Source organism: Necator americanus, chromosome I (genome assembly GCF_031761385.1).
Source record: "Necator americanus strain Aroian chromosome I, whole genome shotgun sequence".
Classification (NCBI taxonomy): Eukaryota; Metazoa; Nematoda; class Chromadorea; order Rhabditida; family Ancylostomatidae; genus Necator; species Necator americanus.
The window spans coordinates 16519649-16533450 of record NC_087371.1 but is presented as its reverse complement, the minus strand read 5'-3'; the positions used below and the strand labels follow the sequence as shown (position 1 = coordinate 16533450).

Below are 13802 nucleotides of genomic sequence, written 5' to 3'. Positions count from 1 at the left end.
CTTTCGAATGATGTTGAATTCACTTTTATTTACAAACTTCAAAATTTCAACACTGACTCCGCCCTCTTATAGGACAGGCGATATTCTATAGCTGGAATGGTTATCGCGGCCCAGGCACGGTCTGCCAGGCATCTCACACCTTCGATAGGTGACTCTAGGTGAGGGTGAATTCTCGTCACCGTTCATTTATGTTGGAACATTATTGTCTTTCTGTGACGCCGAATCGCCAGAGGAGTCACCTAGCGAAGGTGGCAGATGCCTGGCAGACCGTGCCTGGGCCGCGATAACCATTCCAGCTATAGAATATCGCCTGCCTTATAAGAGGGCGGAGTCAGTGTTGAAATTCTGAAGTTTGTAAATAAAAGTAAATTCAACATCATTCGAAAGAGCGTCTTTTTGTGAGAAGAACCGGGTATTTGAGGTGCTGAAAAAATTCATAGAGGCTGCAAAAATTTCTGTTTTGTGAAAAGAGACGAAATTTTCTCCAATTTGGTGACTCGAAAACCACGTCTAGCTCTCATCCAAAGTTAGCGCCTTATTCACTTCTCGTAAGGGAAGGAGAGTTCTAGGCAAGTACCGAATCGCGAGACTTAAGCGTTCATTCTAAGCTGTTGACAGCTGTTCAAAAATTGGACCAAATAGCGAAATAGAGTAATGTTGTAAGTTTGACACTGGAAAAACTAGACATTTTCAAAGCTAGAAACTTACAATATAAACTATTGTCAAGTACAAGTTGTTTGCTGATAAATTTCGAAGATTTTTCACAGCTTGGAAAGTATGGCTTTTTATTAATCTTTGATGAAGCACTTTCGTGAATTTCTGAAGAGAATGGAAATTTCGAACCAACATATGATGTGGGGTACCAAAATGCTCTAAATAACCTCCTGATTACGGATGTAATAAACATTTTGTCCAATTTCGAGAAATAAGCGGAAATCCGATGAACACCCCTTCCTTCCATGGTGATTATCCGCGGGATATGCCAATGGCAGGATTGCGGAGGTGTGAAAGTAATTAACGGGGCTTGAGGAAACTTTGCCCGCTTTCAGGCCACACATTTGTCAAAAGTAAATTCTCGAAGTATATTTGGAATGAGCAGCTCATTTACTTTCGAATGGTACTTGCAAAATTTAATTTTGGCCACTTCCAAGAATTCCGACGGTTTGCGACGGATTAATCCGTCGGCGACGGATTTTGGGACACAAGTTAGTAGCGGTGTTGTAATTCTACAGAAAAAGCCACTACTATGAATTTTCTTCGATGAATTTATCAAGGGGAGCGAAGCGAACACCACAGAAAGTCTGAAGTACGGCTTTAGCCTTTTAGATAATATATAACATGTATTGATGTCGGTTAATGCCTATAATTGTTATCAAAAACGTTTTGCATCCAATCTAGTTGGAAAATCTTCGATAAGCTAAACGTTTCAAAAAAGTACTGCCGTAAGACAAACAAATTTGAGTTTCCTCAGAACTTTTTCTTTCTTATAAATTAGAAATTTACTAGAAGATTCGTAGACAGCTTCGAAGTGATTCTCGGTATCAATTCTCGTGAGTTCTTCACAGGAACAAAGTTGGATCGCAACAAAGCTGAGAGTGCGTGCATAATGTTGTCGCATGTCACATCGAATGTGAACGTACAACGAATAGCGGGCATACGTTTTGCGCTAATGCACAGAGTTATTCAAATATCTCAATTAGAAGACACCTAATATAATGGAAATCAGGTACAGTGCATACCAAAACGGAGTTCGATAAATTCGCTTGCATGCTTCGAGGCAACATAACACACAGGCGACGTCACTGTATCCTCGTAACATCTTCGACTTCTCGATGCTAACACGTGGTGTAAAGTGTAAATTGGCATAAACAACATTACTCTAACCAACCTCACCAGATGTTACAAAGGTTATGACCGGGATGTCACAACCATCAGGGAGATCAAGCATGGAGAACATAATCCGCTGAAAAGTTTACAGAGCAGAGCCTCTTGTCCACTAAATCATTCTTTTTAGACTACTTATACGCAACAATCACAGGACACGCAATTGGTTCAATCTCTGATGGAACTGAAATTTTTTCACAGCAAAAGAAAACTGTAAACAGCATTGAACACACCAACTACTCAACATTATCTAGTTTCTGCCGACATACACGTGATTTTAATGACGGCAACATGAACGACCAAACTGCTCAATTGGTGTGAATTTCGTTAGGTTGAGAAGAACGTAAACAGCCTCAATGTGTACTTTGGAGAAAAATTATCCTTTTCTCGACACAAGAAGGGTTATTCTACTTCAAAACTCTCAGACAATTCTCATGTAACTTTTGGAAGAATGGAAATGTTCTCAACAGTGACAATAAGAATTCTGACTGAGAAAATTTCTTCCTCCTCCCCACTACACAATGCTAGAAACCAGAAGTATGCAAAGTCTTGTCCAGAAGTCAAAATTTCAGAAAGTTCTCTTCTAGCAGGAGTTGAACGATTGAAATCAGCTAACATTTTTTGAATAATGGCTCAAGAAAACAAGCGTACACTTAAACCTTTACGTATGATTTGGTCTCCCACTTAATCTGGATCCAAGAAAATTCTTAGTAAAGTTTGCAATTTTTGTGAAACACGAGAAAAAATGCAGTAAATATAATGAAAATGACAAATATCAGATGCAAGGGGATCTGTTTCTCTGAGAATGCAAAATTCCGTAGTTTCGAACTCACTTCTGGGATCGACTCTTCTTGCAAGAATTGATCTCACTATAGATTTGTTGAAAGGGTTAAGTAGAGGGAAAATGGTTAAAAGAACTATAATTGAGTAGGCTTCCCAGTGTTTCATTAAATTCATAGAATCTGCAAAAGAAAAAAGGCATCACTCATCATTACAACTCTGGTTTATTTTTCTGTTCCATAATATCATCATATGTACATGATTACATCCTTATTTCAAACCCTTATTCTGAGTCTTAAATCTGAATCATGGAAGAAAAAGTTTTTTTTTAAATCTTAAATCTTGAAAATAATTTAGTAAAAGTTTCATTTTTAGGAATATATGTACATATTTGGATCGAAAAAGCACCGTGCTCTCAACTCTGTCCGATTATTTATTTTTTGGAGAAATCAGCAAGCGAGGAATAGCACTGGTGTCACGACACAAGCGAAATTTCCTAAGCAGATTATTCCAGAACCAAATCTATCTGCTCATTGCTCCTCGAACTGTTTTCCAGTTGATTTTTGTCCACTTCAGAATGAAAACGTATACCCACAAAATAAAAAATGACTTAGAGTGGGAAAATCACATATTAAATCTAGAATTTCAGGTTTTCCTATAACTTTTTGTAGGAAAAATTAGACAGAAAATGATTATGAGAAGGGAGTATAAATATGAGCTCATTTTGCATTCGAAGCCATCAAACTCACGATGAACCGCTTGTACATTCTTATTGCCGTACTACTCACCATTGCGCAGTGGTAGGTTGATGTGAAAAATATGAACTTTTGAATAGATGTTCACACAAATGCGTGCCTAACCTCTGGAGTGCTTGCCCTTCAAAACGCATGTACTTGTCATTTTATCTTACCCTTAATCCTCACCATCCATTTAGACATCATTCAGTCACTTATACTGAATCCACTGAATCAAAAATATTAAAGTTTCTAGGCTGGAATTTTATTGATGATTGACATCGGGTAAAGCTAGTATAATGAATTTCTTATTAATGTTATTATGATATAAATATTTGTCCAACAAGAGATTACAATAGCAAAATTTTTAAATATATTAACCTAGTGGTGTATACAAACGAATCGACCCGAACAAAATCTAAATACCTAACTGAATTTCTCACTAGAAATTCAAACTGAATTTCACGTGCTTCCGAGGGTCAAACCCCCTTATACGCAGCGTAGCTTCCACTTGAATAGACGACCCAAATGTCAATGTAATCCAGTGGAAAAGAAAATGATCATTTTGTAAATTACCAGGATGAGCCACTCAGTTCTCGTTTAGTGCATAAACCTTACATCTATGTCAAACGAAGTGAGTATTCCTTTAGCAATATAGTGGGAACTCAATGAAGATGTGATAGAAATAATTCTGTACTCTTCTTTTCTTTATTTTTTGGCCAGAAGAGCAAGTTGGATTAGTAGATCAAACCTCAATTCAAACGATAATAACATTCAGGACGACACAACAATTATTCACGCTTGGTACGAGCAATGTTACCTTGTTATGCAAACTTTAGTCGCACAGTCTCGTGAGCATTGCTGGCATATATCCGCGAGCATCCAAAAAAACCGTAAAAAGTTCAATGGTCTCAAATCAGATGTCCACAATGTAAAAAAGAAAATCCTTAAGAAGTTTCTTATTCAAGAGATTAAAACTCAGGTGCAAAGCAAGCAGTGAGAGTGAATTTGACCATGAACAGGAACACGGTGGACACGGAAACGGACATCACTTTCGTGAGTCGCAAAGTTTCATCTAAATCCATCACAATACTCATTTTCTTGGAATGCTGAAAGATGAAAGGAAAATAAAAAAAGTCACGCTCACAAACACATTGAGCAACTCAACAAAGAAGCAAAAATAGGTTCCGTTCCTCTTTTGTTACTCTTATCAACACACAATCTTTAGGGCTGCCAAAGGAATACTTTATGATAGAGTAACGCAAATCTATGCTCAAATCTGTTATGCGGCCTATCTTTGTGATACCTTGAGTTCTATGCTTTATAAGGAACAATAAGAACATCGTATCCCTGGTCATCATCGTTTTTCAGCTGCTAAACGTTTTCCCGCAGTGGCAGCAGCAGCTCCTCTGTTCTACTACGGGGTGAGCATTGGTATTCCATTCTGAGATCTCAGATCATAATAAGAATGTCGTTCTGACTTTTCTAACACAGCTTTTTTCAGTACGGGTACCCATACTACGGTGAGTGCATATTGCTTTATTTCAGCCTCGATACTAAAAATAAAACCATAAAATAAGTTCTGCTTTCAGGCTATGGTCTTATCCCATTTAAGAATCGCAAGAGGGCAGCACGCAGAAGGAAGGGCTCGCACAAGATTTAGGAGCACCTCCTACCTCAGTGGTGACACGAATCGCTTCTTAGACGTAAACAAATGCGTTTTCATGTCTGTCTGTCAATGTAGTCTTGAATGAAACTCCATTGAAATCGTGTGCTCACCTTTCCAACTCACTGAGTTATATGCTCGACTAGCAAGACTTGCATTCTCAGTTCCTTTCATATTCATATTTTTTTCATCCATTTTATTTGCCACATTTTCATATCATAATTTCATTCGTATTTCCTCATATTCGAAAAAGGATATCGGTGTCTGCTTCTTTCACCCCGCGCTCCTGCTCTATAACGCTGCTCCCAAAATGTGGACGAACCCAAATCTTACAAACCGCACCTGATCTCTGTAATAGTCATCATACAATTATGTCTAAGAGACTCTGCATCAGTGTTTTTATCCCAGATATTTCATTAGTAGTGAAACAAACATATTCGTGGCTTAGAAAGACTATTTCAATCAGAGAGTAAAAAATCTTCGATGCTCTCGAGTTACATGAACTGCAACATGAGATTGAGCAAGTGAGCCATTCTTTCGTTCCGACAAATTGAAAATGGAGCTGGTGCCATTCACTTTAATGCAAAAAAGTGCTAGTAAAAGAAACAAATCCAAGAAAGCGAGCTTCAAGGCGAACTGTTGTGCCGTTTCCTTCAGTTTCGTCTAACATGCTTGAAGAAAACCTTGCGGCGGATAACGTAGCAGGAACGTAAGGAATCTGACACATAAAACGCCGCTTTTACACTCATACAAACGGAAGTAACGGGAAAACGTCCTGCAAATAAACATCTGTCCAGTGCACTAAGTCGCTTCATTTTCATCCCACCATGTCAAATCGGACGGGACGTGATTGATGAAAAATCATCTTAGACAGTGTGAACAGTCGTTGGATACTTTATCATTCAATGAGTGCAGGATCTCACAATAGATAGAAGAAATCCTTCAGGTTACATTTTACTTCTCATCTAGAAACAAAAGAATATGATTTTAATATTTTATAGAGTCGAAAGCGACTAAAAGCCCAAGAAAACCAATTGCGTTGGCTTTAACTTTGTTTGAGTACCGCTGACACATTTCAATCAATTTCCCGATGATGAGCACCCAGTCAATAGTAGATCGGCCAGAACGACAACTAGCTTGCTCGTCTCGTGTGGTTTCTTCCCATGTTTGAATAACCTGTCCGGGATAATCCTCTTCTCCTCCAAAACGAAAGGAGTCAGGTATCCTTTCGTCTATCCATATCGAACGGATGATCTTCGTCATCCGTCATCTCACGAATACAAGACGGAAGAAGATATTTCAGCATTTCTGCGCTAATTCCGTCGCCCCCGCCAGATCTCAAAATTTTCGTCTTTAGATTCGGATCAGAACCTCCGACTCGGTCGCTGGTTACTCGTTAACCGCATATGTCGGTCTATTAACCTGGTAAAGTTGAGAAGCTCACAGCGCTTGCCGGTTCAACAAGGTCTTGAAATGATCCCTCGGACATGGGAGGGTTGGTCATCCATCGGCAGTTTGAGGACAGGAGAACATCTTTTCATCTTGCCGCTATACTGTTTCAGTAAGGCGTAGGCTTTCCGCCGGTTTTTGCCCACCCACGCCTTATTAAACTCCTTCGCTCTTGACGTCCAATTGTTTTGCGGTCTCTTTGCAGTTGTCGACGCAACTTATTTCTAAGACGCTTTTTTCTGCTCTAGTCGCCAGTACTGCGAGCGACACATAAAGAATTATATGTGGATTTTGTTTCCGCAGATACAAAGGCAAGCTTCTTTCGCGGCAATAGTACCTGGAGCGTTTCCCTTGCAGCGTTCTGGATCCACTTTGGAAGAAACCTGGTTTCCAAAGATTCTTTCTGGTCCGTATTTTAACACGAGCAGACACACGTTGGGGGAATTTCGTTGGATATCCTTCGTCTTTTAGACCTGCCATGTTGATTTTCGGTTGGAGAGGAATTCTTCGGTTTCTATAGTAGAACCGTATTCTGAAGATGAGAAGAAGTGGACGCTGGTTGGAGTCGGAAGCGACGTTCCAAGCAGCTCTAGATTTCCGAATATCTGACTGAGATATGTTCTTTGTCAGGACGTAGTTGAGCTGAAGTTCGAGAGTTCTCATCTTTTGCTTGTGCTGCTCTTTTGATAACACGTGTTGCGTCGATGATTGCTCTTAGATGATGATGTCCGTCTGTTCACATAGAGCGACCACTCAGTTACCGACGTGCGTTCCTCTGGACAGTCCCATTTTCCTAGCACATTGGACTCTCACTCAAATCCCATCTTCGCATTCTTGTCAGTTCTGACAATGACCACTTGTTTGCTGGGTATCTTAGACATCATTGAGTTCATCATAGAAAGCGTCCTTATTGTTGTTGTCAGCGGTTGTAGCTGCCTACGAACTCACGAACCGGAGTTCACGTCCTCTGCATGTGAACGGTTGCGGTGTAGTGTAACGGTTAGAGGTTCCGCTTCCTGTACGATCGATCGGAGGTTCGAATCCGTCCTAGTGCTCACCAAGCCCTTCATCCCTCCGGGTTCGATAAACTGGTACCAGACTTGTCTGAGAGGATAAAAACACTGACTTGACACATCGGCTAGCCACCGCAAGTCATTGTATAGGCCAGTCACACACCTCAAACAATTCTGAATTAAAGTGAACGTGGGGGCGTATCCAAAGCGGGTTGATTAAAGCCAGATACCCTTTATCCTTTCCATCGTTTAGAAGTACCACACAATTACGTTAAATAAGCGTCCGATGTCTCATATGTTCACCTGCTCGGGTACAAAACAACTTCGATTGATGCAGAGCGAACAAAAGATGAAGTACGTGCTGAAAAGAGAAAGAACGTATGTACCAAACGCATAACGTGTATCCGATTGAAATCACTCGAACCTGGCCGCCAATGAGATTCATTCCGCTGAGAAGAAAAGATATTAGGAGAGCCTAGGGATGTTATATTGCTATAAGTTACTGTTACTTGGCTTAAGACTATTTGAAGACTACTTATCAAACGGGTACTGATTTTATCTCCGGAGACCTCCATCGGTAAACAAAGATCTCCGATACAAAGCGGAAGAATCTCAAATTCCGCTGACGAACTCTGTTTGATTTCTTTTCCATATCCCTTCAAGTTTCATTGCCGTTAGTTTCATTTAATAACCCCATTGCCAAGGCTAAACTCTAAAAGAGATTTCAAAAAATGCTATCTCCATTCCGGTCTGCTCTATTATTTATTTCTGATCCCAAAGAGAAAACTATAGACGGATCCTTCATTTGAAAATGCAAACAAACATTTTCAGCGAGATTTTTTCGAACAACACCACTTCTGCTCTCTGTTCTTCGATGTGTTGTTCTCTTAATTTTTGTGCACTTTATGGCTAGAACTTATTTCGACACAATGAAAAGTGACTTATAATGAAGGCGTCATATTTTAAATCCAGAATTTCAGGTCTACTTAGGACTTTTTAAGGACCTCACCTTATAAATCGAAAATGAGGTGGAAGTATATATATGAGCGCATTGGGCAGAAGTCATCAAGTTCGTGATGAATCGCTTGTACATCCTTTTCGCCTTCCTATTCGCTTCTGCGCAGTGGTGAGTCAATGTGAAAAATATGGGACCTTGTTAAACTTTCATTAAGTCAGTTCGAGCAACCAGACTTATCGTTGCGCCTAAGTTTGATGAATGTGCAATGGATAGCCAACAGTGCAAGTTAAATTAGCAGACCAAACATGAACGGCTGGCTTCGCTCACACAATCGCAAAGCATTTGTAAACATTTGCAAGATACACAGATTCATACATCAGGTCCGAGGCGAGCAGTGAATTTTACCACGAACATGGACATGGTCACGGACACGGGCATGAATTTCGTGAGTGGATGCTTCATCTTAGTTCACAATAATATCTAGTGTTCAGAAAATGCCGAACCACAAAGGTTAATCTGAAAATAGAGACATCAATACAAAAAATGTAATACACACAAAATAAATTTCATGCATTGAGTAACTATTGTGTCTTCAAAGCGAACATATGCCCCTTTCTTTTGTTATTCCTACCAGCATATCATTTTTAAAATGATGTTATCGAAAAACACTGCTAGTGGAGAGAATCAACCCTTGGCTTGGATGTCTTTCTTTTCTCCTCTTTCTTCTTCCTTTTTTTTGTTTCGTGGACTATGTTTTGACAACAAGAAGAAATGCATCCTATCACTGATTGCTACCATTTTTCAGCTGGTGGGCATTTTCCTGCAGTTGCAGCGGCAGCTCCTCTATTCTATGGGGTGAGTTTTGGCGCTTCATTAAGAAAGCTCAAAATCCAACAAAAGTAGTGTTTCACATTCCTCTGACCTTTCTAATACACATTTTTCAGTACGGGTATCCATACGCCTACGGTGAGTGTGCACTGCTTTATTCTTAGTGCACTCGTAAGACAACTACTTTCAGGACTCATCCCATTCAAGAACCGCAAGAAGGCAGCGCAGAAGAAGAAGAGTTCTCACAAGGTCTAGGAGTTTCTCCTACTTCAAGGGTGACACGAGTAGCTCCTAACATATGTAGATACGCAAAAATACGCCAAGTTTTCATGTCCACTTATCATGTAGACTTAAATAAAGCTTTTGGATTTGCCTTGCAATCTTTTTACACTTCAGAACTGCATGTTCGACTTTTCACTGACATCTCTATTGGTATGAAAGTAGAAATTTTTCCAAGGATTTCAAAAATAGAATGTGTAAGAGAGAGCAACAAGGGCTTCCCAACACACGGTGCCACTCCTTGTATTTTTGAATTACATAAATTGCGAGATATATGTATGTGCTGTCTGGACTATAGAGACACCCCGGACACAAAATGAATCCCGGCGATCTCGTTTTAATGGGATCCATCTGTACCTATTCATGAATAATATTGCGTACTGTGCAGACCGCGGAAAAGAAAAAACACCGCAAATCTTGGCAAGAAATGAGTTCTATCGACCTTATCTCATCGTAATCTCATCGCAGTGTTCCACGAAACTCGAAATATGACAGGAAAATTGGATAAGCCTTCTAATGTGAAAGAAAAACTGGAAGATTCGTTTGGAATTTCGAAAACGTGGTAATAGTAATCGAGGATTTGAATTTTCGAAAATTCAAAAAATTCGGAAGTAGAACTCATGTATAAACTTGCAGAAATTATGCTTTTTATTTTTCTGTCTATCTATGTCTTGTTTCCTTCTTAAACTTATAAACTTTCTCAACCTAACGTCTGGAATGGTAAAGGACAAACATTTTTCATGAGATTTCATTACAGATGTGTCATTTCAACCATAACTAAAAAAGAGTCCTGACGGGGTCTTTACAGTCTCCACTATCTCAGAACACCTAGTGTTCATCAAGGACCGTTTCCCAGTAGAATTTTCAACTGCGAAAATTTCTTTTCCTTGAGATCCTAAAGCGAATTAGTGTCCTATGCCGAATTTTGCAGCGATCGATGAGAATTCATGCTGATCCCCGCTTGTCATTTTAACGCAAAGGCATAGCGGTACTTCGACTCTCATCATCTCTCTCATCTTTTATCTCTTCTTCTTTAATTTTTGTACAGAGCGCCCCCTCACTGTACTCATTCCACATATTAAACATAATTACCCTATAACTACCATAGTTGGAGATATATTATAATTATGAAATCAAGAATTGCTTTCGCATAACGTCATTCCCCTTCCTCATTTAAACGTTCCTACGGGATGGGGACTATGGAGCGGGGGTTCCTCCTTTTTTTTTATGTAAAAAATTAAATTAATCTGTTTTGCCAAAACAAATGAAGCCGTATTTCGCCTTTACTTACTGAATTAGACGTCCCGTATACGAATACTACACCTGAAATCCGTACCACCTCAGATTCGTGAAATGATGCCTTTAAACGTTCCTACACAGCGGTGAAATAAATTAATCTGTTTTGCGTGCGTACTCTGAACGTCCTCTGAATCTTAGAAAAAACGGCTGAAGCCCATCTGGGCTCGTCGAAGATCCTATTGTTCCCCGTTCTTGCGCAAAAACTACTGCATTGTGGTTCCGCAAAAACTACTGCACTGTGATTTTAATGAAGAAATGGAACTATTAGCATTGAGTGCTGCGATATTAGTGTAGAGATAAAAATTACTGCTTTCACATGCAACAGATAGCTTTCATTAACCATAAGTGCTTGGAAAAAGCCTAATAAATAAACGAAGGAATTTTCAGGAATGTCCAGATGATCTATCTCGAAAAGATCCCGCTTAACACAGTTTCCTGATAACAACCTCAAGAATCAAATTCACATGGCGTACAGACAAGATATTGCTGCACTCCTCGGTCAGCAAAACGGGATACTAACTAAAAACTGGATGCATGGATGTGTTTTTTCACACAAACTTTGGCACAAATGTTTTAAGAATGATACCGATGGCTACCCAAACGAACACACGTACGGTTACTGTAACATAATCGTTGAATTGTGGGATTCATTGCTAAAAAATGAACGGCACTCCAGTCGGGTTGCGGATCGTCAGCTTCTGGTGCTTGAAATAGAGAGCTGAATCGACTGTTGACCCCAACACTTGGTCACTCTTCTGAATCTCAGTCTTTGTCGAGAGAACATAGTCAATGTGCGGCGCACCAGCGGCGGAGGAGTACTGTAAATGGCACAGGTGCTCTATCCGTGCTCATGCTGCTTACATATCAGGCGTGTATGGACCGCTTCCAGCTAGTTCCTGAATGTGTCTCAAAATATCTCGGCTGGTCTTAAAGGCTTTGTTCTCGTCATTCTAACGCTTTTCCATCGATTATAAGAAAACGTTTTGAATGAGAATTATGTGAATCTGAAATTCCAGAACACAAAAAATTAATCGTCTTCTAAAGTAACATACGTCTCAAAGGTATCAAAAAGAATTATAGTGTTCAAATGTGCACTTTCTTTCTAGACATCCCATTATGACATGCCATTATTTTTTTCTCTTTAGCTAACAATTTATTTCTTTCTTGTTTTTAGACTTCAATCTTGGCAATTTTAATTTTTTCGACAAAGACAGCATCTCACGAACCTAACAAGATGAAAGAATTCGCGAGAAAAGCTAGAGATGGGGTTGTATATTGTAGGATTGGCTCCGCTGGTTCCGTTCCGATGGTTCCGCTTATGTCTCCTTGATCATCTTGAAAGAACGTTGTGGAAGCCACTTTTATTCCTACGACGTATGTTAGAACGCTCTTCTGTGTAAACGTTTCGGTCTGCTCAGCAGCTTATTCATTGGTTTTACTTAAATAACCGGAAGAAAAGACATTAGGATCTTCGACCAGTCGCATGTGGACGCGGCACGTGCCCAAGGGTGGCACGTTAAAGTGCAATCGTCGCTAGAAAAAACGTCGTCATCCACGCCGCTTATTACGACGATTAGGGAGAGATGAGAGGAACCACCTCAGACCCTACAATCTACAACCCCAACTCTACCTTTTCCCTCGGATTCATCACGTCAGATTTGTGGTATGCTACCTTTAGTTGTTGTCGCTAGGAAGTTACGCAATCGGGACAAAAATGAATAATTCACTCCGTCGGTGAGCTCCGAAGGAAAACACAAAGAACAATTTCTCAAGGAAGCTTTGAAAGAAAACTGTTGCAATCACACGTTTAATCTTATTTTAAAAGAATGTTACTGAAAACAGTTGAATAAGTCAAAATTCGAGTTCTGATCCAACTTTCCAAATAAATGCGAGCGAAGAATTTGATGATTAAAGGAAGATTTTGTCAAAGTTCTATGATCTGAAGACGAATTGGTCTTATACAGAATTGTTAATATATAGGTGACAGTACTTATGTTTGCTCGGACGACCGCTCGCGCATTCGATTAGAGTAGGACAGAAGATGGAGTGGGCACTGAAGGATGGAATTGCGCTTTTCCATGTCTGGTGACGGTCAAAAAATAGCACGCTTCAAAACTGTTCCACTCGGATAAAATATGTATTACTTACGAAATTCTATTTCGGTTTCTTATTCGTTTTGTCTTTTTATGTTATTACGTAGGTTTTCTGGAATGCGTCATTATTGCGTCGAGTGCGAATGAAATTTATGAGAAATACACTGTAATAGATTCAACAAAGAAGAATTACTTCTGGTACCGCACTCTCCCAATTCTATTAGGTGCTCTTTCTTCACGATGGAATACAGTGCGAATTCCGAAAAAAGATTCATCTCTTTTCAAGTTTAATATATAGCAAATATTGCCCTCTGGGGAGAAAAAAGACGATAACAGTTCCCGAACGATACATTTCTTCAGGTGCTGGGGCGCTCATAAGAACGGAAACCGTACAAATTTGAAAAATTCTTTCCTCTCAAAGATTTTCTATTACATTCCTAGCACTAGCTAACTGCTCGGCTGTCAGAATGGCTAGCAAGTGTTTTTCCTAAGTGTGCATATTTAACGAAGATTTCTTCAAACGAGCGAAGATACCTTTAAACGAGCCGTCCATGCACTTTCCGAGGTTGCGCAGTAGTCTGCTTTCGGTGCGAAATTGCATCACTTTTGCTGTTTGTCGTAAATCTGAGGGGAGAATTGCCCCTCTTGCCTAGTCTCGATACCGTACACCAAATGTTTGGCTCGTGGATGATGGTGGATTTTGGTTTGTCTTTAGTAACATTTCGAACCTTCTGAGACTTCACCTGCTGTGTCCGTTTTTTGGATTTCAGTAAAACAATATATGCATTAAATCTCCAAGTTTCCTAGATAGTATTAGAT

The 13802-nt window shown here is 39.7% G+C and overlaps 3 protein-coding genes across 3 annotated transcripts; 2 read left to right on the top strand and 1 right to left on the bottom strand.

Moving 5' to 3' along the window:
- Positions 1 to 3414: 3414 nt before the first annotated feature.
- On the top strand, positions 3415 to 5061 carry RB195_005787 (uncharacterized protein; the record flags this gene model as incomplete). Its single annotated transcript, XM_013442254.2, has 5 exons — positions 3415 to 3464; positions 4381 to 4454; positions 4770 to 4822; positions 4903 to 4921; positions 4991 to 5061. The coding sequence occupies 5 exons, from the start codon at positions 3415 to 3417 to the stop codon at positions 5059 to 5061; spliced, it is 267 nt and encodes an 88-aa protein (XP_013297708.2).
- A 990-nt stretch (positions 5062 to 6051) lies between these two features.
- Positions 6052 to 6327, bottom strand: RB195_005786 (uncharacterized protein; the record flags this gene model as incomplete). Its single annotated transcript, XM_064178517.1, has 1 exon — positions 6052 to 6327. The coding sequence occupies one exon, from the start codon at positions 6325 to 6327 to the stop codon at positions 6052 to 6054; it is 276 nt and encodes a 91-aa protein (XP_064035556.1).
- Positions 6328 to 8602: 2275 nt separating this feature from the next.
- RB195_005785 (uncharacterized protein) lies at positions 8603 to 9567 on the top strand (the record flags this gene model as incomplete). The annotated part of the gene is made up of 5 exons (XM_064178516.1): positions 8603 to 8652; positions 8865 to 8929; positions 9290 to 9339; positions 9429 to 9450; positions 9503 to 9567. The coding sequence occupies 5 exons, from the start codon at positions 8603 to 8605 to the stop codon at positions 9565 to 9567; spliced, it is 252 nt and encodes an 83-aa protein (XP_064035555.1).
- Between the last annotated feature and the right edge of the window lie 4235 nt (positions 9568 to 13802).